The sequence below is a fragment of the Corvus cornix genome, chromosome 26 (assembly GCF_000738735.6).
Source record: "Corvus cornix cornix isolate S_Up_H32 chromosome 26, ASM73873v5, whole genome shotgun sequence".
NCBI lineage: Eukaryota > Metazoa > Chordata > Aves > Passeriformes > Corvidae > Corvus > Corvus cornix.
The window spans coordinates 1,521,513-1,547,417 of NC_046354.1; the positions used below are offsets into that span (position 1 = coordinate 1,521,513).

A 25,905-nucleotide genomic window follows, 5' to 3' on the forward strand; every position below is an offset into this window, starting at 1 on the left:
TTCTTCCCAATATCCCATCTAAACCTGCCCTCCTTCAGCTTCAGGCCATTCCCTGTCCCATCCCACATCCTTCATGTCCCCCTTCTGTCCGTGCCACCACGCTGCTCCTGCCCTGCTGCCATTGAGCGTTGCAGTGCCCAGGACAGCACCACGCACTCCTGAATCCTGCAGATCCCTCCTCACCCACTTACCAGCACCTCCAACATCATTCCTGAGCATTCCAGGAGCCCCTCCTGGCCATGCTCTCCCTCTCTCCCACTCAAACCCAGGACATCACACACCGGCACCCTCAGGTCAGTGTTTCCACCATACCCAAAACATTTATTTCTCCAAAACTATTGCTAATGACAATGGATACATTTCGTTGCCCCAGTATGGATTTAACACTTCCAACACATCGACTCCTAATACTGTACAATACTGTACCAAAAGGGGGGAAAAAAACCAAACAAAAAAAAGGCTGTACCTCCATATTGTACAGAGTTCTATGTACAAAGTACAATTTTACACAGTTTAATATATACACCATATATATATTGGTGTAGAAGACATGAAACAATGGAAACTTGTTTTAGCAAGAACATTCCATCCCACCATGAAACAACTGCTGTTGATAACCCCAAGTTCGGACAGAAAACACAATTTCTACACTTTGCAACCCAATTTTCCTGCCTCGCAGCAGGACCCTCGGAAATCACAGATGGTTTTCAGCAACTGCCCCGTTTGAGCTACATCGAGCTGGGCTTTCGGAGAAGCTGCTGCTCACAAGTATTGCTCCAGCAGTTTGGCACACTCACGAGTCCAGCCCCTCGGGCTTGGGCTGTTCTTCACATCTCAGGGCTGTGCCTGGAGGAAAGGCTGGTGAAGTCCACTTCAGGAGTGAGTGCCTCAAAAGGACGGGTCCACCTGCGATTCCCACTGCAAACTGCTGAATATTTACCCTGTATGAAGCTTGGCAGATCAAGTATTAGCACAGCAAGAAGCTGCCTTCCCTCTCCACCTTTGCTTCTTTTTGGCCCATCGTTGAAAAACACTTTCATCCCAAACTACGTTAGAGGAAGCACAAAATTTAACAGGAAAAGAAACAAAACCCTTACGTTTTCCAGGCCTTGAACTGCTGTTTTGGCATCTCCAGAGCCACCCAAATATGATGGTTTGCTGCTAGAACCGAGCCTGGAAAAGAATCCATCTGCCTTCGGGTGGGCGGTTGGCGGAACCGCTTGTGCGTGACACAGCCGGGGCCATCCCGGCCCCGCAGGCACGACGCAGAGGGTCAAGTATTTCTGGTTTGTTTTTTTTTTTCAAGTAGCAGGTTGTCACACAGACACAGAGACATGCAGAGAGCCCATCTGGAAAGAGCTCAAACCCCAAAGTTCAGTCCATGAGGTGCTCGGTGTTTCCCCAGAGCTGGCGCCGGGAGCATCCCTGGGGGAACAATATTCCCCTCCTTTCCACCTCTTGTGCCCACTAAAGGAACAGCTGCATTTGTGGGGCGTTAGCCAAGGCCAGATAAGCCCAAAAAAGGGCTGGTTATTTTTGTGAAAGCTAAAAATCTCAAAATAAATAAATCCCTGGCTTGTTAAACTCAATTTTCTGTTCTGGACAGGCCCGTAAGCGATGGAAAGGCCCCAGTGCTCCCATTCTTCTCTGGTTTTGGAGCAGTTTTTGAAGCAGTTTCCCTACCTGTGGCTCACAGGTGAGTTCAGTGTGTTTTTGGAGCACACCCCTGTACACCCAGGGCTTGGTCCTGCCAAGCTCAGGTGCCCCTCACCTGGCCACCAAAGCAGTGCCACACCCCGGGGGACAGGGGCACCTCCTTCCCCTCCCACCGGCGCTCATGGATGCGCTGGACAAGGGGCCAGAGCTCAGCCCCTCATGGAGTCGATCAAACTGTCTCAATGGGGATTTTTGGGGTATTTTTCCATCATTCCTGATCCCTTACTGAGAGCATCACCTCCTCGAAGTGTCCCCTCCACATGATCCCACCAAGGGAGCGTTCCAGTGTCCCCAGTCCACACGCCCGGGAAGGACCTGAAGTGCTGAGAACCGGAGACATGGATTTCTGCAGAAGAACATCTCCCAAAAGCTCAATAAACCCCCAAACCTACGCCACGTTCCACTGAATTTGAGGTTTCTGACACAGAGAAGAAGAGAAATAAGGCAGCAAACTCCACCTGCAATGAACTTCTCCTGTCCCAGTATTGCTGGAGCTCTTCCAGGTGCGCTGGCTCAGCCCCGTACCAAGTGCAAGGTGGGGAACTACAACAGATGGAATTTCTTGCCAAGCTGAAGTGTTTTGATTCAGTAAATAAATTTATGAGAACTCGGTTATCTTAACCTACTTTTGTGCAAGAACAATCTTGCCTTAAAAAAAAAAACAAAAAGAAAAGAAAAATCAACAAAAACTCCCAAAACCCAACACATGAGGTATTCAGCACAGGAAACCCAAAGACTCCTTTTGAACAGGTATCAAAATACAGACATATACAACAACTTTTTTTTTCTGCTGTCACAGTGCACTCTAATTATTTACTCATTTTCATTGCAATAAAATACCCAGTACAGATAAAGTGAGAGGGTTTGATCGTGTCCCACTGCTTGGGCATGAAGGACAAATTTACAATTCAGAAACTGCGAGCCTTTGGACGGCCTCAGAGAGGCAGAAATTTAGCAATGGTTAAAGCACACTGCTCCATTCCCAACTAGGGAAACAACCCAGAACAGGTCTGAGCTTCAGAAACCATTCAGATTGATCACCTAAAACCGTGTTTCATTTTAAAAGTTTCCTTTTTTTTTTTTTTTTTTTTTTTTTGCTTTGGATTACTTCAATCCAACACCTGATGAACAAGGTTCATACAAAGCACTATCGAACAGACAGACGTAATTCCAGTTATCAAACACTTCTTTTGTCTTTACATTTGACACAAACGTTACAGGAAAAGTCATGAAAAGAGGATTTCCGTGGAAGAGCTAAAATTTCTTCGGGATATGAAGATGTGGAGTGACATTGGTACCTCCCCAAGCAAAGCACTGTGTCAGACCTGTCCACTCCACGCCGGCCTCTCCTGGTTCCGCGGGGAGGGAACATTTCCAGTCCCTCCTTCCCACCTTTCCGGCAGCGACTGCTCATGTAACACTCGTAGCAGAAGTCCCCTCAGCCTTGTGTGTTCACAGAGTGAAGCAGACAAGCTGAAAATCTCCTTTTTTAATTCTTTCATGTGTGATTTTCTTGTTTTATTCCCCCGCGTGCGATTTTTCCACCCGAGGAAGAGGAAGGACGAGCGTCAGCCTGTCCTATTGCTTGTGTCAATCACAGTGCACACCAGAATTCCAGTTGAGTTGCTCCATATCCAGGTGATCCTGCCAAGCACCGTGCCCTTGGCAGCAGGATTGTCCCAGAGCTGTGGATGCTAGAGAAGCACAGTAATAACTCAGATACAGACAGTCGCTGTTACAGTAACCTGAAGTCTTTTTTTTTTTGTTTGTTTCCATCTAATTCCACACTTCAGACCTTAAAGCTGGAAAAGAGCAGCTCCTCCCATGTGCTGTGCGTGGCTGGACACTTATTCTTAGGAATATGAATGCTAGGCATAAAAATATAAAAAGAAAATAAGGCATTAAAATGAGGCAAAGTCAATTTACAGAGATCCTGCTCTTGACACAGATTAACTTCGGTCGTTCGCGACCGAAAAAAAGAAAAGAAATAAAAAAAAAAAAAGAATTCTCACTAAAAAGGAAATACCAGAAAGTTCTGCCTGAGCAACAAATTACAAGTTTAATCTATTTTTTTGTTTGTTTCCCCAAAAGAACAAGTGATTCCTTGGTGGTAGAAGTCCATCAGAACCTGAGAGCAAAGGTTGCTGGTGGCAGCTCCCGGAGGGGCAGGGACAGTCACGCTCGTACCGTGGGGCTTCCCCAGGGAACGCTGAGGAGAAATGGGAAACGAGGAGTGCTCTCACCAACACCTTCCCAGTGCTCCCCAGTTTTTGCATGTCCTTAATTCAGGGCCCAGGCGTGTTGGAAAGCCATCATTCATTCATTCATTCATTGATTGCTTCTGTAGAGAGGGGGTTGTGCGTGTGGGGACGGACAGGGGCGCAGAAGACCCTGTTCCATTCTTCCAAGTAACATCCTGAATGCATTGGAAAAGGACATTTCAGCAACTCCTGTTCCTTCTTTTAAGTGCCAATTAAACCGACTTTGCAGTCACCAGGAACCCACAAACTGAAAGGAAACTCAGCTTCAACGGGCGAGAAAAATGCCTTTTCTTATCTTGTCCTTGCCTGAATTGATTTGATGGAAGCCTAAGATGTGCAGCTCGTTTGAAATCCTGGAAAAGCTGAGGAATGAGGCGAGCTGAGGGTCAGCCAGTCTCCCTCGTAAGTGGCACACGCCTTTTCATTATTAAATTAAATAAATGTGGGCACTGTGGAGAATTCCCAGGGGGGTACAAAAGAGTCCGTGGATGCTGCTGGCTACAGATAAATACAAATAATACCAAAGAACTCATTCACAGGTCAGTCCTACATGGAGCAGGCATGCCAGGGAGCACGGAGGGAAGCCACTCCAGAGGCCACATGCTGTCACATCCCTGTCCCCAGCAGCGTTCCCTGCACTGCTCTATAAGAGCAGAGATCCCCAGAGCAGCTCCCAGCGGTCACAGGCACCGGCCCGAAGCAGAGAGGGACAAGGCAGGGAGCTTGAGAACTCCTGAGCGAAGTTTTTACAGTGCTTGGCGCTGGGATTTGGGTCAGGATCCGTCCTGAGGTGTGGGCAAACCAGGAGCATGTGTTGGGAATGGGCTCCCATCAGAGGATGCTTGTTTTCAAAATTATCTTGGTTTTTTTTTTACATTCAGTCTCCCGAGACCAAACACCCCATCAGAGCCCAAGGGCTGGAAATGACACTGGAAACAATAAAGCTGCTTTTAAATATGGGAGAGCAAAGGGGGAAACCAGTGAAGATTGTCCATAAGCAACAAGTGGGCTCCTTCTTGTGCTCCCAGACCTCAGGAACATGTTTGTTTATATTTGCACAGACACATTTTACGTAGAACTCCACAAAATCTAAGAGTGTTCCAGAGTAAACTATTTTTTCCATGACAACTAAAGCATGAGGCTGGATGGCCAAGGGCTTTGGCCCTGAGGGGGAGAAATGGGGAGCAAACAAACAAAACCAGAGTGTGTGACGGAAGTCGAGACAGACCCTTAACCACCGTGGCACCAGCGGGCGACGGAATAATAATAATAATAATTATAATAATAATGCACAAGAAACAGGCATGTCCAAGCTCCACGTAACCAGTGGCACCAAAACATGCAATAGACTAAAATCTATCCTATTGTTTCCCTGTGATAAATGAAACACAGAATACAGAAGTCACTACACCAGTATCCAAAAACAGGACACCACCAAATGTTCCTTCCAGCGGCCGAACACTTGAACAAGGCATCGAAACCAAAATCATCCCTTGGTGTTTTCCTGCTCAGCTTCACAGTGGATGGTGGATTGTGGATTTCCCAAGCGTGGCAGGAGCCGTCCTGGGGACGTGGGACGAGGCTGTTGCCGCTCAGGAGCTCCCAGCAGCGAGCAGCAGTTCACAACCGACCTTCAGTCCAAGGATTCGTTAAATAGGAACGTCAATGTCTTTGTGACAGAGTCTCTTCGTCTGGAACAGCAGGAGTTGTACCCAGAGAGCAGCATGGGGTTTATCAGACAGTACAGGACTTGTCAGGGGGCTGCTGAGGTGCAGAGGAGGCCACGCCGGGGCTGGTGGCGCTGGTTTTGGGGAACACCGTGGGCTTGGGCCGCGTGGCCGGGGGCTTCACCTGCGTGGCCATTTTGATGGACTTCACCGGCCGGAAGGTGCAGGGAATGTCCCCGGCCGTGCTGGCACTGCGCTGGAACGGGGGCTCAGTGTCCTTGAGGAGCTGGGTGTGCAGGGGGCTGGAGGGCTCCGAGGTGGGGGCCACCACTGGCGACGTTTTCAGGGGCTCCAGCGTGTCGAGGACGACGTCGGGCGTGTGCTTGACGCTGCTCTGCCTCTCCAGCTCCCGCAGCTCGTTCAGGGCTGAGTTCATGGTGGCTTCAATGTCCTGCAAGCACAGCAGAGGAGCCCGGTGAGGGCACAGCCCAGACACACAAATAACCAGATAAAAGCCAGATTCCGAGAACATTTCTGTTTTCTAAACACCGACACTCGAATCAGCCTCAAGGCCCAAACTGTGCAGCACCACATCCTGCAGCCAATAATCACTGAAATTTTCCAGCAACAGGGAGCAAAATAATTGCTAGCACTGCCTTGATGCTAATCTGGTCCTTCGCTGCTCCTGATGCTGCCCAGGCTTCAAAGCAGAGCCCCAGACTGCAGCAATGAACACAAACCAAAGCATTGGTGCCCATTCTTGCAGTTTATTTGGCACGTGAGGTTCAGGAGAGCAAATTCCTGAAGGAAGCACTGATGGCTTTGACTCTGGCTGATGGGCCACACACTGAATGCTGAAATCCTCGTGGGCTCTTGCTGCCTCATTGGTTTTCCTGCTGTCTGAGCTGTTCCCAGAAATGTATTTCACAGGACCCAAAATTTTAACGTTTTAGAAAACACAGAAGAGGTCAGAAACACGTATAGAAACCCAAACTGGCCCTTCTCCTGCCTCTTAAAAAAATATTACAGTTAGTAACAAATAAATATAAAGAGAACTTTTGAGCTAAAAACACGGGGTTTTTGTCTCAGGACCTACACGTTGTCTACTGGAGAGTCCAGTGGTGCACAGAACTCCCTGGGGAGCAGGAGAGCTCGGCCTGGCTGTGACTCACACTTTTGGCTACAGCTTTCCAGCTTCCTCAGAGGTTTTTCAGGGGGTGGGGAAGGTAAATCAGTCAAGGAATGGTGGAAGAAACCAGAGGCAGAAATCTGACACCTCCCACTCTATCTTGAGGCCAGGCAGATTTTCGTTATGAAGCTGGGGAAATATGTGAGATGGTTGCTGGATGGTGTTTGAGCAGATACTACAGGGGAAAACACTGATTTAACACAGCTTGGGCTTTTCTCCCTCCTCTTTTTTATTTTTTTTCCCCTCCTCTTTCCTTTTTGTCCTCAGACTCATCTCCAGTGAAACAAAGGAGTGAAGGTTCTGGCAGGGAGAGGAGACAGAACAACTTCAGTCAGAGTCTAATTGAAAAAACAAAGAATCTGATTTATATCAACCAAAGCCTCGGAAGGACAGGGAAACATGAAGACAACAGGAGCTGCACACTACAGTTCCACTGTAACAAACGGGCTGAAGGTACTCAAAATGGCAAAATACAAACTCCCATCAGAATTAAACCTGTCAGGTTTTAATGGGCCCCTTATTTATTACGTGGAGTTGTTGTTTTGTCAATAAAAATTATGTTTAATTTTCACGTATTTCCCCCAGCTCCTTAGGAACCTGCAGAGCCCCGAGCCAGGCAGAGCAGTCAGGTCTCCCAGGGCTGGCTTTGTAATCCGAGCCCGGAGCATTCCTTGGCTTCAGACAGATCCATCCATCCCATCCTGCAAACAGTGGGTACAGACAAATGCAGGTCCAGGCACATCCGCCAGGGAAGAGCCCTCGTGGAACAGGGAAATGTGTAACTTCACATCTTTTGTAGCCAGCCCTGACTTCAAGGCCCTTGTGTAAATAACTCCTGAAAACCAGCAGGGTTTCTGATCACACACTGAACCCTGGAGGGAGATGAAGATGCCACTGGGGCAGTGCACTCGTCAGCAGCCTGCTTTTATTGGGGCTGTGCTGCTCCATGTGCTTCCCATGTCAGACCACAGGCAAGCCTGCACGACTGACAGGAGTGCTGAATCCACAATAAATACTTTATTTCTCCCATGTCTTGAAGTTACGATTGTTTAATTCTCTGCTGACAGCTTTGGAATCTGTGTCACTTTCTGAAATGGGTGTTTTTATTGTTGAGATTAAATTCTGGATAACGAACAGGGCCAAGTTCTTATGGAGGAAGGACCTGACTGTTTATCTTCCCTCAGGAAAGCAGCCTCAGTGCCTTGCACACAGAGAGGACGAAAGCCCAGACTGGAGCTGTGTCCTAAGTTAAAATATTGCACTGAGAGCATCACGGAGTGCTTGGGGTTGGAAGGGACACTGGAGTCCAACCCCCTGTCCAGACTGGAGCGGGTGACACAGGGACACACCCAGGTGGATTTGGGATGTCTCCAGAGAAGGAGACTCCAGGACCTCTCTGGGCAGCTGTTCCAGGGCTCTGCCACCCTCATGGACAGAGGTTCTTCCTCATGTTGAGGTTGAACTTTTTAATTTATGGCTCCTTGTCCTGTTGCTGAAAGAGCCTGGCACCATCCTGACACCCCTGGGGATGGATATCTGTATGGACTGATGGGATCCCCTCTCAGCCTTCTCCTCTCCAGGCTGACCAGCCCCAGCTCCCACAGTCTCTCCCCATGCTGAGCTGCCCTTCTCTTCTGGAGAGCTGACACGAGATTAAATCAGAGCCGGCACTCCAACACCTCTTGCATCCCACAGCCTCCAAGCTTCCCAAGCAAACCTCTCCAGCAGAAGGCTGCTGCTCACCTGTGCAATGACCTCGGGGTCCATGGGCCGGTGGTTGTTGAAGCTCTTGGACCTCCCTGCCGTGACAGCTTTGCGGATCTGCGGGCTGTCCATCCTGCTCTTCAGCGACGAGTGCCGGCTGATAGAATTGAGGCTGCCGTGGCCACTGATGGAGCATTTGTCTGGAACCTCCTTGGGAAGACTTTGGCTCATAATGGGCTGAGATGAGGGTCTGGAACCGGCTATGGCTCCGGGGGAGGCTGGTTCTGCCAGGGAACTACCTAGGCCGTGGCTGTCACTTTGACGGAACGCTCTTCTGATGCTGCCTGACTCTGGTTTCTTTCTTTGCCTTCAGTCACAAAAGCAAAACAAGTCAATACAAGCAGGTACAGGGCTGTCATTTGAAGATATCCCCCCAAAACAACACACAGGACAATGGCAAGAGACACAGAGGTACCCAGATTACAAACAGACCCAGGGGTTTAGGAGTGATTGCGGTACAGTGAAATAATTATAAATTATAAATCATTCCAGTTTCACGCTTCTAACACAAAACTGAGTCCTGGCAGCTGTGCACATTCATAGCAAAACCAGAAAACTTGGGTGGAACGTGATTAACTTGGTCAAGAGGAGAAGAATTTATACTGGAACAAAAAAAAAAAAACCAAAAAAAAAAAAAAACCCTCTGTGCCATCGACAAGTTTTGATGACGTGTTTTTATTACATTCCAAGAGCAGAGCTACAATCTTTGACTGGAGGACACAGTATAAGTCTACTAAGCTCCTGGCCCAAGGCATCAAGTTATTATTTTCAGAGATCAGCAAGCAAAGACCCCCAGTTTGGGGTTAGTGATCATTTCCAATGTTTGCTGGTGGTAAGAGATGGTTCTTTCTCATGGCTTTGGCAGGACCACAAGGCATTATTTATGCAGGGCTACAGATAAACCAAAGGGATGATGTCAAATGGATGAACTGGTCCAAAGAATTTAGTTTCTACCCCAGCACCATGAGGTCTGACAGCACGATTCCACTCAAATCATGGGCAGGCCAATGCAGCAGAATACTTTATGCCATAGGTCTGAAGCTTGGCATCCATTATACAGGGAAGGATCCATTTATATATAGCACCAGCCCCATGAATAACTGCAAGAAAGTGTTAACTCCAGTAGGATTTTGGCATCCAAATAATAATTCAGTGGGTGGCACAACTGTCATTGCGAAACCATCTGATTTAATTTTGCTCAAGTCTGTTCACACATAGGTCAGAAGATTCATTCCTAAAGAAAAAACAACAAAATGAGTCTTATGCTACTGTTGCTAAATATCAGGTTCCCTAGTAAAGGGGAAAAAACCCCAAAAACTGGAGTGGACATTCCCCAGGCTTCTAAAAACCACCACACACAACTCTACCAAGGCCAGCAGATGGTGAAGCTCCAGCACAGGTCTGTTATTACACAAATCTCTCCAAACTGGCAGAACGGCCACTCCAGTGGCTCAGACAGCAAATATCTCAAAAGAAAGCCCAGATCCCAAGCTGATGCAGATTAACACAGCTTCCCAGATATCAGTGGAGCTCTGCTGAATCCCACAAGGAAGGACCAGGCTCTCTAGGCCACGAGCAGGTCCAGACCTTTTAAAAGGATGCATTTGTGTTAATGCCTTTGCAGACTGCATTGTGTTAAATTAACTGAAGGTTAAGAACATCCCCTCCCATCAAGCTGTAATTATCCCATAATACCTTCACTGCACAATGGAGAGAGGTGGGGTTTTAACACTGGGGAAATAATCAGAAGTATAGGGGGGGGATAAGCCTGTCTAGAAAAATTATTTAACAGATCATGGAATTTACTCTGCTACTAGCTTGATTCTCCAGCTTTTTATTATGCTGAGTGTTGGCTAAAGCAACCATTTCTGGTGGAGGAGGCAAGGTTAGAGCAACAGGGGGTTGTGCTGTTCCACTGCAAGCATATGGTTAGTAACCCGAGGTGAGAAGTGCTGCAGAAACAAAGGAGTGCTGCAGGCAGTGCCAGGTGGTGGGACTGCAGGTATGGCATTTATCACAAACTGGGACACAGCTTCCTGGAGGAGGAACAGAACAGAACAGAACAGAAAAGAACAGAACAGAACAGAACAGAACGTGGTGGATGTGCAGGAGATGTGACAGATCACAGAACACGACGACGGACGGGGACAACGACACGAGAGCTCATCCCAGCACTCCCCTCCCTTCCTCTGTCTGCTCAGCACACAAAATAGGGCATATTTGGGAAAACAGGACCAGATGGCACCTTGGGGACAGGGAAGGGAAGCCAGTGGGGTGTTTCAAATGAGCGATGGCCACTCCGGTGACGGAGAGGGGACAGCAAAACGTGAGTTCAAAGAGGGGGAAGCAGAGGAAAATGGCAGCAGTGCTCGTTAATGAACCTTTCTCAGGGGAGGAAACATTTCACTGGACTCATCACCAAGCTCTTGACAGGCAGGGAAAACAATGCAAGGCTGCTCTTACTTGTTGATGTTTGCAAGGTAAATATCTGCGACGTGGCCCCCGCTCGGGCAGCTGGCACCAGCTCTGGCTGTCACTTTTTCCTCCGGTGGCTCAGAATTTATTTCTATTTCCGACTTCGGACTGGACCTTTCCGACATCCCATCCTCACTAGGAAGGAGGAGGGGAGGGTATCACAACCAAAAGAGGAGCAGAAGTGCTGAATTTCCAGCACAGCACTGTGCAAATGGTCACACAGGGCAGCAGCACGGTGTGAGGGTCTTGAGAATCATCACAGATCCTTCAAATCATCGAAGGATTGGTTGGAACGGATCTTAATCATCCAGTTCCACCCCCTGCCATGGACAGGGACACCTTCCCCTATCCCAGGCTGCTCCAAGCCCCATCCAGCCTGGCCTTGGACACTTCCAAGGATGGAGCAGCCACAGCTGCTCTGGGCACCCTGTGCCAGGGCCTCCCCACCCTCACAGCCAGGAATTTCTTCCCACACACCCGATCTAAACCTACTCTCCTCCAGCTTAAGGCCAATCCCTCTTGTCCTATCACTCCTTGTGGAAAATCCCCCCCCTCCTGAGCACCTGATTCCCATGAGCACCCTGGAGATGCCAGCTCTGCACCTTTACCAGGCACCAGAACAATTCTTTTATCACCCGTCCACCTCTCAGAGCTCCCCTGCGTGCTGGATCATGAAAAGATGAACTCTCCCCCAATGTGTGGCCACAAACCCCCATCCCAAGGTGATTTCTGAGCCAGCCCAGGCTGCAGAGGGTCACGTACGTGTCCTGCACCACGATGTACTGATGAGGGATGAGGCCGTCGATGCCGTTGTGCCGTCCCTCCCACCAGTCATCCGAGGCGCGCTGGTACAGCAGCAGAGAGGCTCCTTTCTTAAAGGACAGCTCCCGTGCAGTCCTGCCCAGGTAGTCAAACTTGGCTATGGCCTCTATGGGCTCACACTCTACGAGACAGAAGGGAATAAACAACAGTTCACTGAACACCTGGGCTCAGGTGAGCAGTCAGCAGTTTAAACCTGCCATAAACCAGAGCATGAAGAGGACAAAGTGTTCCTTCTTAAGGCAGCAAAATTCAGAGGGGAACCCCTAAACTTAAGGATGTTGCACTTTCATCCTTTCCCTCATCCCTACATGGAAGGCACATTCGTATTTTCCAAGCCTAAACCCCCTCACAGCAATTCAAGCCTACAACGATGGAAGTGGCAAAGGCAGAATTAGTGTTTCATTAAAATAAAAAGGGTTTCATTAAAATAAAAAGGGTTTCAGAGGTGGGAAGCAATCAGGTACATTCCAGACAAAAATCTGCCTGCAGTTCACTTCCTTAAAAGCAGCTGAAGTGAACCCCCTGGGCAGGCAGGGGAGGGAAACGTCCTCTCATTCCAAGCTGCTTCAGAAATAAAGCATCTATTCAGAAGGCAATTTCTGCTGCCTGTGAGGTTCACCTGACCCAGGAGACCGGAATTCTGGCACGGTGGGAGGCCCTGCTCTTCATCCAAGTGGCGTGGAAGCAAAGGAAAACATCCAGAGCCTCGAGTGCTGGGCTCGGTGCAGGGCTGAGGACACAGAGCTGCTCCCTGGGATGCTCCGTGCCCACTCCCACAGGAGCTCCAGCCATGCCCTGCCTGCAGCCAGCCACTAATCCAGGTCCCTGCAGGACTCTGATATTATACAGAGGGACAATAAGGGCATTTAAGACACTCAGGAAGATCAATGTGGAATTCCCGTGGATTAGTTTTAAGACTCCGAAAAAAATCTGCTGCTGTTTGAGTCTAAATGTGTATTAAGGCAGCTCCTGCTTCTAGGCAGGAATCAGGGGAATGGAGATGAGCTCAACCACGCAGCCCCAGTGGGCTCCCTCTAATTACTTTAAAGGAGCTTTAATGCAGCCAAGCAATCCATGGAAATTGAGTTCTTTCCTGGAGAAAGAGATTTGTGGTTTCTCTTCCTGATCAAAGAGAGATCTGCTACTCCACACAGAGATCTCTGCACCGCAGGAAGCTCCTACAGTGCAAGGGAAAAGTGCAATAGGCTGAAAGGCCAAACATGAGCCACTGCTTTCCAGTTATTCCTTGGGAGAGGATGGGGTCTGGAGCTGCCTGTAGGCAGGCAAGGCAGTAGCAGGGCTTTAGAAAACAATGGTGTAAATCCATCTGAGCCAGCTGGAGCTCCTCAGCCAGGCTGAGGGAGCAGAGCAGAAGCATCTCCCCCCAAAAAGCCCCACCAGGATCTGAAATGATCCAGCACAAAGTGACCGAGGGCAATCAGCAACAGGATCTGTGAGATCCCTCCCCAACAATCCCTCCACTACTAAACCTGACAGCTCAGAGTTCTCTCAAACCACCCTCTCCAGGTAAGCCTGTGGTCAGACTCACACAAATCCCATCATCAGCCCTCAGCAACCAGCCAGGGACTGGGAAGGGTGGGAAAAGCCTGGCCCATGTTGGCAGCTCGTGGGTATCTGGGTTTGGCTCCTTCTTCCGTCTTGCTTGTTCTGCCAGCTCGTCCTAACAGTAAAAAACCCCAACAGGGCTGGTTTTTGGTGTCCCTCTCCATTTAGGAAGGGGATGGGAGTGTGGTTTGGTGAATTCCATCTGCTTCATTAACAAGTGTTTATTGTTCCAGATGAGCGTGGCCCTCAGGTTTCTTATGTTTCCAATTTGCTTTTTAGGACTCTGGCTTTTCTCCAGAGAACTGATTTTAGACTTCAATTTCCAGTAGCTTTTTCCTACTTACACTTATGCTCAGAGAAGAAAACTGTGTGAATGAAGAGCAATAAGGCTAAGCCAAACAATTCCCCCTGCCAGTCTGACAGCTTGGGCAGGCAAGCAGCAGATTAAAACATTTCCACTCGTATTTATAATTTAACAAACACACAATCTGCTTGCCCTTCAGCAGTTCTGACCTCTCATACCTGTCTCAAATCAGTTCAGGGAGGCTGATGAACTGCACAGATGCTCCACCAAACACGACCTCTCCCCTCACCCCCAAATTCCTTCCTGCAGTGGAGGTGGCTGGGATGACAGCTTTACTTTGGGAAGATTCATCCCAGCCTCCCCAAAGAGTTTTAAGAGGTTTGGTCACATCTGAAGACGAAATGAGGGAAAACCCCCAGGAAGATCCAAGGTGGAGCTGTACCTGCACTGCTGAGAGCTGTGGCCAGGGTGTGACACTGCACGGCCCAATTAGGGCGTGAGACTCCCTAATTAACCACACTCTGCCTCAAAGAGACCCAGCCCCAGCTCCCTCCTCTGCCTCAGTGCCAAGTGCTCCCTCCCAAAAGCTTCCTATGGAATATTCCACGGAGGTTGCAGGACTCCATCCAAAACACCTCCCAGTTTTACCTTGCTCAGGGGCCCCACGCACTCCAGCTGCAGGGGCTGCAGAGCAGTGTCCTGCTCTGATCTCTAACTGCTCCTTTCTCATCATTGTGCCCTCCCAGTCACCAAAGAGAGCTAAAATTCCCAGCCACAAACAGCACAAGTTCACACCAGGGTGCAGCAGCCTGCAGGCTTTATCCCAGGACTCGTGCAGCTGTGGGATGAGGTGGCCTGTCCTTCGTTACAGCTATTAAATTGCTCCTTCTCAGAGATACAAGCTCCAGAAGGACACATCTCCATGCATTTTGCAGAGCTCCCACTTGTCAGACAGAACACTCTGTTTGAGGCAGGGAGTGAGCCCATGTTTCATTCCCCTTTGTGCTTCCTCCCCACAACCTCGCAGAGGAGTGGCAGTGCCCGTGCTCGGCCTTGCTGAGAGAGAGCTGATTTCCCAGTGTTTCCAAACATCCTTTCCCTTCTCCCTGGTCTGTGAACACCAGAGGGTCTCAGAGAAGGGTTTAGGTTGGGAGGGAGCTGTGAGATCAGGGAGCCGTGAAGCCAGCGGGAGCACAGGGATGCCAGGAGAGGGTTTGTTAGGCAGCTGCTGGAGCAGAGAGGCAGCACAGGAGCACCTGGCAGGGCCACTGAGCAAATTCCTGAAGGCCAGCACAAAAAGAAGGATGCCTAATTTTAAGGGAGTGCTGCTTCCCACCTCTACAACTGAGATCATCCAAGTAAAGCCACCCCAGAACTTCCACAACTGCAAACTGGAACACCAGAACAGAACCATATCCTGCCCTGGTGGGTCAGCCTGCTCCCAGGCTGCTCAGCATTCCAGGGATCATCGTTGCACATCAGTGACTCAGTCCTTCCTCTGCTCTGGATGGGGCTCACAGGATGTTCCCCATGGCAGGAGGAGGCTTTGGAAGCATCAAGGACGCTCACGACTGCAGTGTCACCTTTTCCTTAGGAAATATCACTGAATTCTCAGCCTTGGCGCCTCTTTTCACTCATCAGACAAGAAATGTAACTGAGCTTCCTTAAGGAAATCCAAAAATTATCACCGAGAGAGGCCCTCAGGACTCTCTGCTCTAAAACCTGGCTCTCAGTGGAAGACAAGCAGGTTTTGGGTTTGTTTTGTTTGCTCCCTTGAAGGGCTGGGGCTTCGAGCACTCACAATTCCCCTTCCTGAGCCACTGACAGGGGAAATGCCTGGCACAGGGGAGGGGGACAGGACATTGGAACACACCCAGCCTCCTGCTGAGACACCCATGAGAAGAAGGGAGACATTCAGAATCCTCAGGTAACTCCCAGAGATTCCCACTGATCCCACACCTTTGTACTTCCTGCCACCAAATGCTGCATGTGATGTTTCAAGCGAGTGCTCTGATTTAAACTCCACTTTGGAACTAATTTTAAACTTCCACTGCAAGGCACAGCCCTCCCTGCCCCCCCCAAGGCAGGCTACACCAGTTACCCCAGTAAACACCAGGCTTCCCATACCATCATCACTGGTGTGGTGCTCAGCTGTGACGTCCTGCACCGAATCCTCTGTCAGGGCTCTCTCTCCGTGAGGACTTTCACTGCAACAGAAGGGAACAGGGACAGCTTTACACTGCTGGGAACTGAGCTCCACCATGGCCAGCGAGCAGACAGAACTGGGAACATCCTGGAAAACAATCAGACAGAACTGGGAACATCCCCATCAGGAGTCAATATTTAGGTTTCGCTGCTACAGACACTTTGTGGATGCATCTGCACGTGCTGAAGTCGCTGTGGGTAAAAATCAAGCTGAACTCTTATTTGATCAGCCAAACCAAACATCTTGGTGACCCTCTGTGAGTGCTATCAGCAAAGTCCAACTTCACATCTTACAGCCTGGACCTCTGGAGACGCTGAGCAGTCAGACAGCAGTGCCAGGCTGGGTCCAGCTCCTCCCTGCCATGCCAGGATTATTCCCTTGGCTGCATTCTCCATTGCTCTAATTAGCTCATTAGATGGCTGATGAGAAAGCTGCAACTTCCTGGGGGAAATCATTCCTCGATTTATAACGATATTTCCAGGTCTGTGTTTGTCATCTCCCTCCATCCCTTTTATCACCATCTTAAATGTCCCATTCATTTCCCTGAACAACTCCCACAGCCCAATTAATTGCCTGTAAATAAAGCTTCCAGAGCACCTAAACTACCAAGAGGACTCATTTATGTTTGGCACGAAGAAAAGCTTTGAAAGGATCAACAGACAACAAGTGGCAACCAAAGGTTATGTTTTTGTAAGAAGCTCCACGAGCAGTTCCCTCTGGACAGGAGCAGAAAGGAAACTGGAAGAGGATCCACTGCCTCTCCCAAGCAGCTCCACAGAGCTGCTGCCAGCTGGCAGCTCTGCCTGCCTGCTCCTCTCAGGAGGAAAAAAAGGGCTAAAAACCAGTGCTTGCTCCTCATCTCGCACCTCAGAGAAAACTCCTCTGCTGCCCTCTCACACTGTGACTCCTTAAAGGTGATTTTTAATCCTCTTCGCACAGGAGTAACTTCATCCCTTATTTTGGCCCTGCAATGGTTAAAATAAGTGATGATGGTTGGACAGTGCTCTCCCCCTGGCAATCCACCTCCTGTGCTCTTTTAAGCAGGAGGAAAACAGAAAAAGGAGAAGGGGTGAAATGTCTGAATAATTCTGGTGTCTCGTTCTGCTTAATCCACAGGACACCAGGCTGCCCAACATCCCCCGAGTCAGTACCTCAGGAATCAACCTTTCCCATCCTTTGCAAAGCCTTTGTGCTCCTTAATAAAGTTTACAGAAGCCTCTGAAGCCAGCTGGAGGCCCCGGGAGGAAGCAGCAGTGAGGGCTAAAGTTTCACCCAGACTCTGAAGTCATGTCGTGCACAGCCAACGCTGCGGCTCCAAACCCTGCACAGAGGCCACGTGCCTCAACCAGCCAGGCCTCCTAAAAAGCAGCATTTTCCACCTAAAAACCTGTCCTTGCTGCTGACTGAGCTCTGGATGCTGCCTTGGAAGGACTGGTGTCACTCTGAGAGTGACAGCAGTAAACCCTGCCAGAGGAATGGTGCCAGTCAAGGCATTTCCACCAGGGAATTGGAGGGGCAGCTCCAATCTCTGCTCCCTGAGACAGTGACAGGAGCTGAGGGAAGGGCTGGAGCTGTGCCAGGGGAGGTTTGGGGTGGAGATCAGGGAAAGGTTCTTCCCCCAGAGGGTGCTGGGCACTGCCCAGGCTCCCCAGGGAATGGGCACGGCCCCGAGGCTGCCACAGCTCCAGGAGCGCTTGGACAGCGCTGCCAGGGATGCCCAGGGGAGGATTTTGGGGTGTCTGGGCAGGGCCAGGGGCTGGGCTGGGTGATCCCTGTGGGTCCCTTCCAGCTCATGATTCATCCACACCTTACCTCCTTCCCTGATATCATCTCCCAGGACATTCTGCCCCCCACACCCTCCCGTGCACTGACACCCACACTGAGGGTACTCAACACAGCACATTTTTATTCCCTTCACCTCACGGGACAAAACCTCTTGTCAAAATGAATGTGTTTCCTGAAGGCCATAAATATTAAGCTGGGGGTTTTTTTCCCCCCCCTACAATTCTTTCATATGTAACATCAGCTAAAAACATCAGAGCCAGGGGTGAATTTAAGAGAATTTCCAAAAGGTTTTGGCAAGTCCTGTGCACACAGCAGTGAGTTTGGAGGAGCCTCTAAACGTGGAGTGATCCCACAGCTCTGAGACAAGCCAGGGAAACAAGGCTTGCTCTGTCACCACAGTGACTTCATTTTAAAAACCTATTTATTTTAGTCCACGAAAATAATCATTTGCATTCCTGTGACACTGAAGGAGAGCAGGAGCAAAGGAGGGGGGGGAAGAGGGACACAACTGAACATTCCTCATCCTCAGAGGGAGGGATCAGCTTGGCCAGGAGGAAAGCAAACACCTCCTTTCCTTCCCCCACTGCCCAGGCTTCCACCCCAGATGACAGGAGCCGCTCTGCCTGAATTGCTTCCAGATGTGCTCTCAGCCCGAGCACACGGCCGGGCCTCTGGAGCTTTGGGTTGCATGGAAATGGTGATTTTGCATTCCTGCCTCTTCCCTCCCCCTCCAGCAGGGCTGCCCTGGAAATTAAACCGTGCCACAGCCTTGGAGGTTCAGCTGCAAGTGACCCCTGTGTCTGAAGCAAAGGCGCTCCAGACAGGCAGAGAGAAAAGGCAAAAGCAGGAGGAGGAAAAAAAAATAAAAGGGAAAAAAAAACACAACAAAAAGAGATTGATTTTGGCAGCTACCAAACCAGAACATTCAAGAAAATCCCTACACAACCTTGCCCTTCAAGATAAGTGAGCGAGGTTTGACAACTGAATAGCTACTTTATACCAGCTTATTTCTTTTAAGTCAATGGCTCTCCAGAGATACCAGAGCCATCTCTGCTGCCACAAAACAGATTTTTGAAAGGCTGGGCCAGATGCTGCAATCCCAAATTAGCCAACGCAGAGCACACAACTGCAGCATCCTAATCCATGGATAAACATCCACCCGTTGCTCTCCTCAGAGCATCCATCATACCAGTAATCCTCCGTGTTTCCACCCCTGCTGTAGACTGGGCCCTCCAGCTCCCTGGGTCCTGGGAAGATGTTCTCGTGTTGGATGATGATGGTTTTGATCAACTCATTGACGTGAGCCTGGCAAGAGACCTGGTCGTGACCCTCGGGCACAGACATCAGTGTGGGCCCAAAGCAGATGGCCAAGTTGTAGGGATCCATCATATTTTCTTCACTGAACTGAGATAAACTGCAAAAAACCAGAAGTGGGAAGGAGGGTGAACAGCAGAAAATATCATCATCATCACCACCATCACCATCCTCTGCTGCAGAACATGCAGCTGGGCTCGCAAGGTTTGCTCTGGGCTTTCTGGGACACAAATGTTCTGGATCCAGGCAAAAAATGAGACACTGATGGTATTCACAGAGAAATGAAATAGAAACCGCAAAGGGAGTTTGAAAGCTCTGGGTGCTGACTATAATATTTGATTTTATTTCTTCTCTGTTATTGTTGTTCAAAGCCCACCTGCAGCCCAACTCAAGACCAGAGCTACAGCAGGACCCCCCTGCCATGGATTTAAACTGGAAGAGAGGAGGTTAAACGAGATACTGGGAAGAAATCCTTCCCTGTGAGGGTGGGCAGGCCCTGGCACAGGGTGCCCAGAGCAGCTGTGGCTGCCCCTGGATCCCTGGAAGTGTCCAAGGCCAGGCTGGACATTGGGGCTTGGAGCCACCTGGGACAATGGAAAGTGTCCCTGCCCGGTCCAGCCTCAATAATTCCATGTTCATCCCAGGTCCTGCAGCAGAGCCCTGGCGCTCCCAGGGGTACTCACTGATTGAGGAATGCAAAGAGGTATCTCATGACAATCAGGGTGGTCTTGGGCAGGTTCAGCAGCACCTTCCGGACGTGCAGCGCTCGCTCCTGCAAATTATCCATGGCTGGAAGGAAGAGAGAGCACCAGAGTCACCCTCCTGCTGCACCCACAGCCTCTGGGGCCCAGCGCAACCAGTGCTCTGTGTGTGCAAACTGGGCAGCCAGCAGAGCTCCAGCACAGGAGGGGATTTTGCTGCAGAACCTGCTGGCAAAGCCTCTCCCAGCAAAGCTCCCCGAACACGTGAGACCCTCCCTGGGAGCCCCTCCGAGCGTGGGAGCTCTGGATGTCATCTGCTCCAGGGGCTCTGGCACAAGGGCTCCGTCAGGCCCACTAGGAAAGGTGGGTGTTTGAAAAGGAGAAAGTGTGTAACACTCAAATTAACATAGCTAAAGGGTGAGGCAAAAGGCTCTGTGTGCAGCAGCCCGCTGAGAAAGAAGTGGGCAGCATAAATCAGCTCAGAAGGGAGAGCTCATTTGGGGGAAAGCGGATTTTGCTTCTCAACGTAATGTGAATCCAAGCCTGTAAATGCATTTATCAGGAGCAGAAAACCACAGGCCATTTCTGAAGCTGTCTCCTCAGTGATCTCCTTCCTCACTTCAGAGGCTGCCCCTGCAAAGGCCATTTCTCTGCGTGGACAATGGAATCATTCTTCAATTCTGGGGGATGCAACGAGAGCCAGGCCACTTAAAAATCAGGTTGTTCACATACAGAAACCACAAACAACCCTGTGCCTGGCAGAAGCACCTTTAGGAAGCATGAAAAATGTTAACAGCTCGGCTGTGAGTGCCCTGATGATTGATACGCTCGAGCAGGAGGCAGTGGATGGTCCCTTGTGGGTATGAAGCTAAAAGGAGTATGAATAAAAACCACCTTGTCAGCTGAGGCCAGCACACAGGAGCACGGCAGCAGATCCAGGGAAAGCACACAAGGCAGGGAACCCTGCTGGTGCTCCCTGCCTTGGAGAGGGCATTTCTGACACCTTCTGATGACAGCTCTCCAAGATTATTTTACACAAGTGAGGGCTTTTTGCTTTATTCTCTTTTGAAAGAACCCTGTCACCAAGCAGTGTCTCACAAACCCCATCACACAACCCCTAAAATCTATGAATTTCTATCTCCTTGTTCACTCCTATCAGAGCAAGGATGGCTGTGGAAAGGTGACTGCCCAGACTGGCTAGCAGAGACCAGCACAGCAGCACAAACCCCGCCAAAGGAACCCCAAAAACTCACTCTGGAGTCAGGAAAAAATGGGAAAGACAGGAAAGAGGAGTGGGAGATGAGAAAAATTAATCCTATTTCTTTTCAGTTCTTCATGTACTTACTGACACAGGCAATCAGGTCATGGAAGATGTCCTTGGGGAAGAGTGGGTGCTCCAAGCCTCGGAAATAGAGCTTGAGGACTCCTGCTATGGAATCCATGTCGTGGTCATTCTGGTCCCCAGCCAAGGGATCTTCCCCTTCAGAGCAAGGAGAGAAGAGCAGGCAAGAAAAATCAGAATACTGGAGGAAAGTATTGAAATACTTGAAGGATGCAACTCAGCAGGAGAAAAGGATTTGAGTTAATCCCACCTACTCCAGCTGCACTGCAAGAGTGAGGCAGAGAGAGATCGCAGGGTGGGAAGCTCTGCCAGGAATCCAAGAAAACCTGGGACAGCTCCTGTCAGCCAAATGTCACTCTGACACCAGAGCTGAGGGTGTGGTGGTGCCCCTGGAGCAGAAACACTCCAGGGATTTTGGGCAGGTGGAACATCACAGCTCCACCACCCAACAGCAGCCTTTAGGCAGAGTCACAACTGCAGCTCAGGGGATGCAGGGGACACCCAGGAAGCCACTGAGCATCACACACCTGGCCCAGGTGATGCAGGGGACACCCAGGAAGCCACTGAGCATCACACACCTGGCCCAGGTGATGCAGGGGACACCCAGGAAGCCACTGAGCATCACAGCCCTGGCTCAGTAGGGTGCAGACACAGGGAATGGGGTGGCAGAAGTGTTTCTGGGACAATTTGTTGCTGCAGATCCACCACGGTTTGTCTGCATTGCCAAAGGAAAGATGCTCACTTAAGGAGCTGCTCCCTGGGGAAAACTCCCTATCAGCCATAATTAGATTTAATGATGGGGCAATCCTCAAATTGAAGCTATATATATCCATTATGTGACTGAAATTACCAAAGCTTGCCTATTATCTTAATAGCACACGGGATAATAAATGGGCCACTCCAAACCTGAGCATTATCCCTGATATTAACTGCCACCAAGGGCTCTGGATGAAGTAATAAACTGCAGGGACCTTATTGTTAACTTTGGCAGTCCTCTATATCACAGGTTTTACAGAGACAAGTGAGGTGAAGGGGAAAAAAAAATCCTCTTTCTTATTTCTGCATGGAACAAGTGGGTATTTTCCCAAGCTGGTATTTCTTTATAACAAAAAAATCAGATTCTGATACTTCTTTCCTTACTATGACACACATTCCTGCTTCCTCTGCTCCTGAAGAGTTTCACTCCCAGGCAGATGGAGCTGAGGACAGGTGACATCACCCACCACATTTCCCACATTAAGCTTCTCTCTACCCCAAAAGCAAAATAACCTCGCTGTGCCTAATTAATGTCTGCCCGTCTCCTGCAGAAGCAAGCACAGGAAAACACTGATCCTATTCTTCAGGGGCGATGGATTCCAGGGATTAACACAAGGCCTGTTGTTCCCAGTGACCCAGGGACTGCCTGAGGAGCAGCTCCTCTGAACCTGCTCTGCCAGGGAGAACAGCCCAGCAAGGAGCTGATGAGTCAGGAGGCTCCCAACTGCTCCCTGCCTTTGTATGGAACGGCTCTTCCCAGAGAAAAATCCAATCTATTAAAAGCTGCGTCAAATTAACACTCTCTCGAACATTTCCTCTCTCCCTCGCTGGTATTTAGAATAAATGTGGCCAAGCTGTGCCTCAACAACACAGAAAAACCATGAAAATTCATCCTCCGGCACACAAAGAGCTGGGGGAGAAGGGAGGAAACTGCAGTTACACCTAATAATGAAATCCTCTACGTCCTTTAGTGTTGCAAACAATCAATAAGCTATCAGACATGAGAGGAGATTGAATTCAGAATATTTATTATCCAGCCACTCCACAGGGTACAAAGCACAACAGCAAACAACTGAGAATTCAAGGTTAATGAGCACCAGGGAGGTGTTTGGGAGGGACTCGCTCAGCAAACACAAAAATCAAAGGAGCAAAACGGAGCAAGCTGCGTTCAGGCCATTTCTGAGTATTTACACAAATTCACACACTTGGCAATCATTTCTGGGGTATTGGAAGAGCTCTTCCTTACCTCTCTCAAATGCATTTTTTATGTCGTTCACTTCAACTTGCGACCCAGACACTCTGAATATTCCTTCGTGCTGCAAACCTGCAAGGAAACAGGAGATGCTGATAACAAGGTAAAATAGATTAGATAAGTGAGATGGCACCTTCAGCAGCTACAGCTCCTGTAATAACGGAAAGGCAAGAACACAGGCAGAGGGATGCTGGTTTAAAAGCCACCTTTCCCTGCGATATCCAGAATATGCAAAACCAGAACTCAGCACAGGCAGAAGAATTATTAACCCTTCTAAACTGCCAGAGTACCAGGGCTCTGACAGCCATTCATGTTATCTCTCACCCTGGAGGATCCCCAGAGGATTTTACAACTCAGAGGAAGTCATAAAGCAGCGGTGGAGCAGCCAGGAGTAAAATATGGCCAATGCCAGGAGGAAAACGTTTCTCTTCCAAGAGCAGTTCCACGGGAGCAAAGTGTTCAATCACCCTCGAGCCAGGGCTGGCACTCAGGGAAGGACTCAGCTGAGTCTGTTGGAAAATCTAAGCCAATTCTGGAATCTGAGTGAAATCAGCATCTCCTCATGGCCACGATTTATCCCCCATCAGTTCCCATTTCAGTGTGGTTTCAAGGATTCTCCCAGCAAATATCCAAGTATGGCCTTAAAGAAGGATTACGGAACTCGGTTCTTGCAAGTGATGATGAGAATGGGACTCCAGGTTATGGTTTCTAAAATGGTGATGAATCAAGGAAAACGAAACAGGACCTGCTACCTGGCCCTGCATCTTGGTTAATGAAGATAAATTCCACCTCTTTCCGCACGTGTTAATTAACAGCTGTTTCACACGCTACTAACAAATGATATCAATTAAAAATGAAAACAAATTGCAATAAATGTACAGCATTCAAGGCTGGGAGAGGTCAGCCTTCCAAACAGGCATAAATCATCTCACGGTGGCACTGAGTGAACAATTAATTCACTGCTTGACCTCCTACATTCAAACACTCCGAGTGTTCCTCCTCCTCCGCATGAAGAGGATGATGGTTCCTGGTGAAGGCCACACTTCAGGGCTCAAAGGAAGGTGAGTGGAGGGGAGGCACGAGTGGTGTCTATGGATGGGAAGCTTATTTTGCAAGGAATAAAGGGATATTGTTGGAAAATTGGCATTTGCAAGGTCAGTTATTTGGAGCAGGCATCACACAGAACACCAGCAGCGCAGCCTGAAAATCAGAGCCATTTTCTTTCTTTGGCAGCCTCTGCACAAGCATCACATCCTGAGCTACTCTGAGCATCTTTTATAAGGTTTATTTTATAGGAATGTCACAGGACACCTCCAGCCCACGAACTCACCGTGCCTGCTGATGAATCGGATGCAGCTCTCCACCACCAGGGGAATGGCTTGGGAGGAATCCTGCCCAGAGAGGAATTGCAGGAAGAGCAGGCAGAATGTAAAGTGAAGAGGAAAAAAAAAGAATAAAAAATGAGAAAGGTTTGACACCAAGATCACAACTTCCTCTCTTACTTTATTCCAAAGCTCCAAAGCAGCAGCCCAAGACCAGACTGTGTGAACTGGAATTCCAGCCCAACTTCAACCTTACAGCATCAACAAGAGATACGCTGGGTCCTCCCTATCTCAAGGAAACACATTTTAGCTCACTAGGTACCAAAAAGCAACAGATTATCCCCAAGGCCAGGGTCACAAAGCCTGGCTTTGTAAGTCTTTTATTACACAACAAGATAGCAGTTACAGGTTCAACAGTGGGATTCCAGGGAAAACAAAGGGAATGGAGACAAAGAAACAACAGCGTGGATCCCATAAACCACGGCTGTCCAAACAGCTCAAGGCTGTTTGGCAGTTTTGGTTCCAGGTCTGTCAAAACACAGAGTAAAAGTAACTTTAAATTTTGTCATGGAAAATGAATGAGGTTTTGGATCCGGGTTTGACGGACTTCTCAGACAAGACTGAAAAGCTCCATGGAAGACATGGAGGGACAGATAAAAATTTGTTTTCCACCACTCCTCCTATTTGCACACCACATCCGTGCCTTGTTACTGAGGGAAATGTTAATTACCTGCTTCCTCACGGTGGAGCTGCGCCGGCCACTGGTGCAGGGGTGCAGGAGGGAAAAACAGAACGGAACAGTCAGGATAATCCTCCACCATGACCAGCTCATTCCTTCAGCATTCCCAACCACATTTCGGAGGAGGGAAGGAGCCAGATATCCAAGTCAATCACAATGCCAGAGCCTCATTCGATTTATGGAACTCCAGAAAGATTTTAAGTGACTTTAAATCACTCAAAAACTGCACAGGGCGCAAGGGAGCCCTGACAGGAGATTGCCCCTGACGTTTTAATTCCGACCAGACGGAATTCTGCGAGCCAGGGCTGCTTGCTGGAGATGAAGTTTGATATAAATTGCACAGGGAAGAGCAGGTGGGAGCAGGCTGGTTCCCCCTGTGCCGTTAACAGCTGCCACTGCGGAGTCTTTATTACAGTTTTGATAAGATTTCAAATAAATAAATAACACCAAACCCCTTCGAATACCAGCACACACCAGCCAGGCTAAGGCTTGTCTGTCTGCTCTCATTTGCTGATGTTGGTGGACATTAATGGCAGAAAAATAGGAAAAAAGGCCTGGCTCTGCCAGGATTTTCCCCTCAAAATTTATTACTGGGGTTTAAAATTCCTTTAGTTTCTTGTAAAAAGGAAGCAAGGGAGATAACAGCAGAGAGGCCCTAATGTATCATTCCAGCCAATTCCCTGCCAGGGCAGATGGATGCTGAATTATAAATAAGGGGATTAGA

The 25,905-nt window shown here is 49.2% G+C and overlaps 1 protein-coding gene across 5 annotated transcripts in view; it reads right to left on the minus strand.

Moving 5' to 3' along the window:
- Window positions 1-294: 294 nt before the first annotated feature.
- Window positions 295-25,905, minus strand: part of SRGAP2 (SLIT-ROBO Rho GTPase activating protein 2) — a 97,243-nt gene continuing 71,632 nt past the window's right edge. For 4 of the 5 annotated variants that reach the window (XM_039565070.1, XM_039565069.1, XM_019288911.3 and 1 more), the window contains 11 exons: window positions 25,173-25,203; window positions 24,451-24,511; window positions 23,115-23,192; window positions 21,116-21,250; window positions 19,753-19,858; window positions 18,945-19,169; window positions 15,892-15,971; window positions 11,835-12,015; window positions 11,061-11,207; window positions 8,577-8,904; window positions 295-6,095 (listed from right to left, as the gene is read on the minus strand). In XM_039565070.1, coding sequence (XP_039421004.1) covers window positions 5,712-6,095; window positions 8,577-8,904; window positions 11,061-11,207; window positions 11,835-12,015; window positions 15,892-15,971; window positions 18,945-19,169; window positions 19,753-19,858; window positions 21,116-21,250; window positions 23,115-23,192; window positions 24,451-24,511; window positions 25,173-25,203 — 1,756 coding nt within the window. In that variant the 3' untranslated portion in view covers window positions 295-5,711. Of the gene's footprint in view, window positions 6,096-8,576; window positions 8,905-9,253; window positions 9,832-11,060; window positions 11,208-11,834; window positions 12,016-15,891; window positions 15,972-18,944; window positions 19,170-19,752; window positions 19,859-21,115; window positions 21,251-23,114; window positions 23,193-24,450; window positions 24,512-25,172; window positions 25,204-25,905 lie in introns of those variants that run through there. The other variant, XM_039565071.1, reaches the window with a different exon arrangement.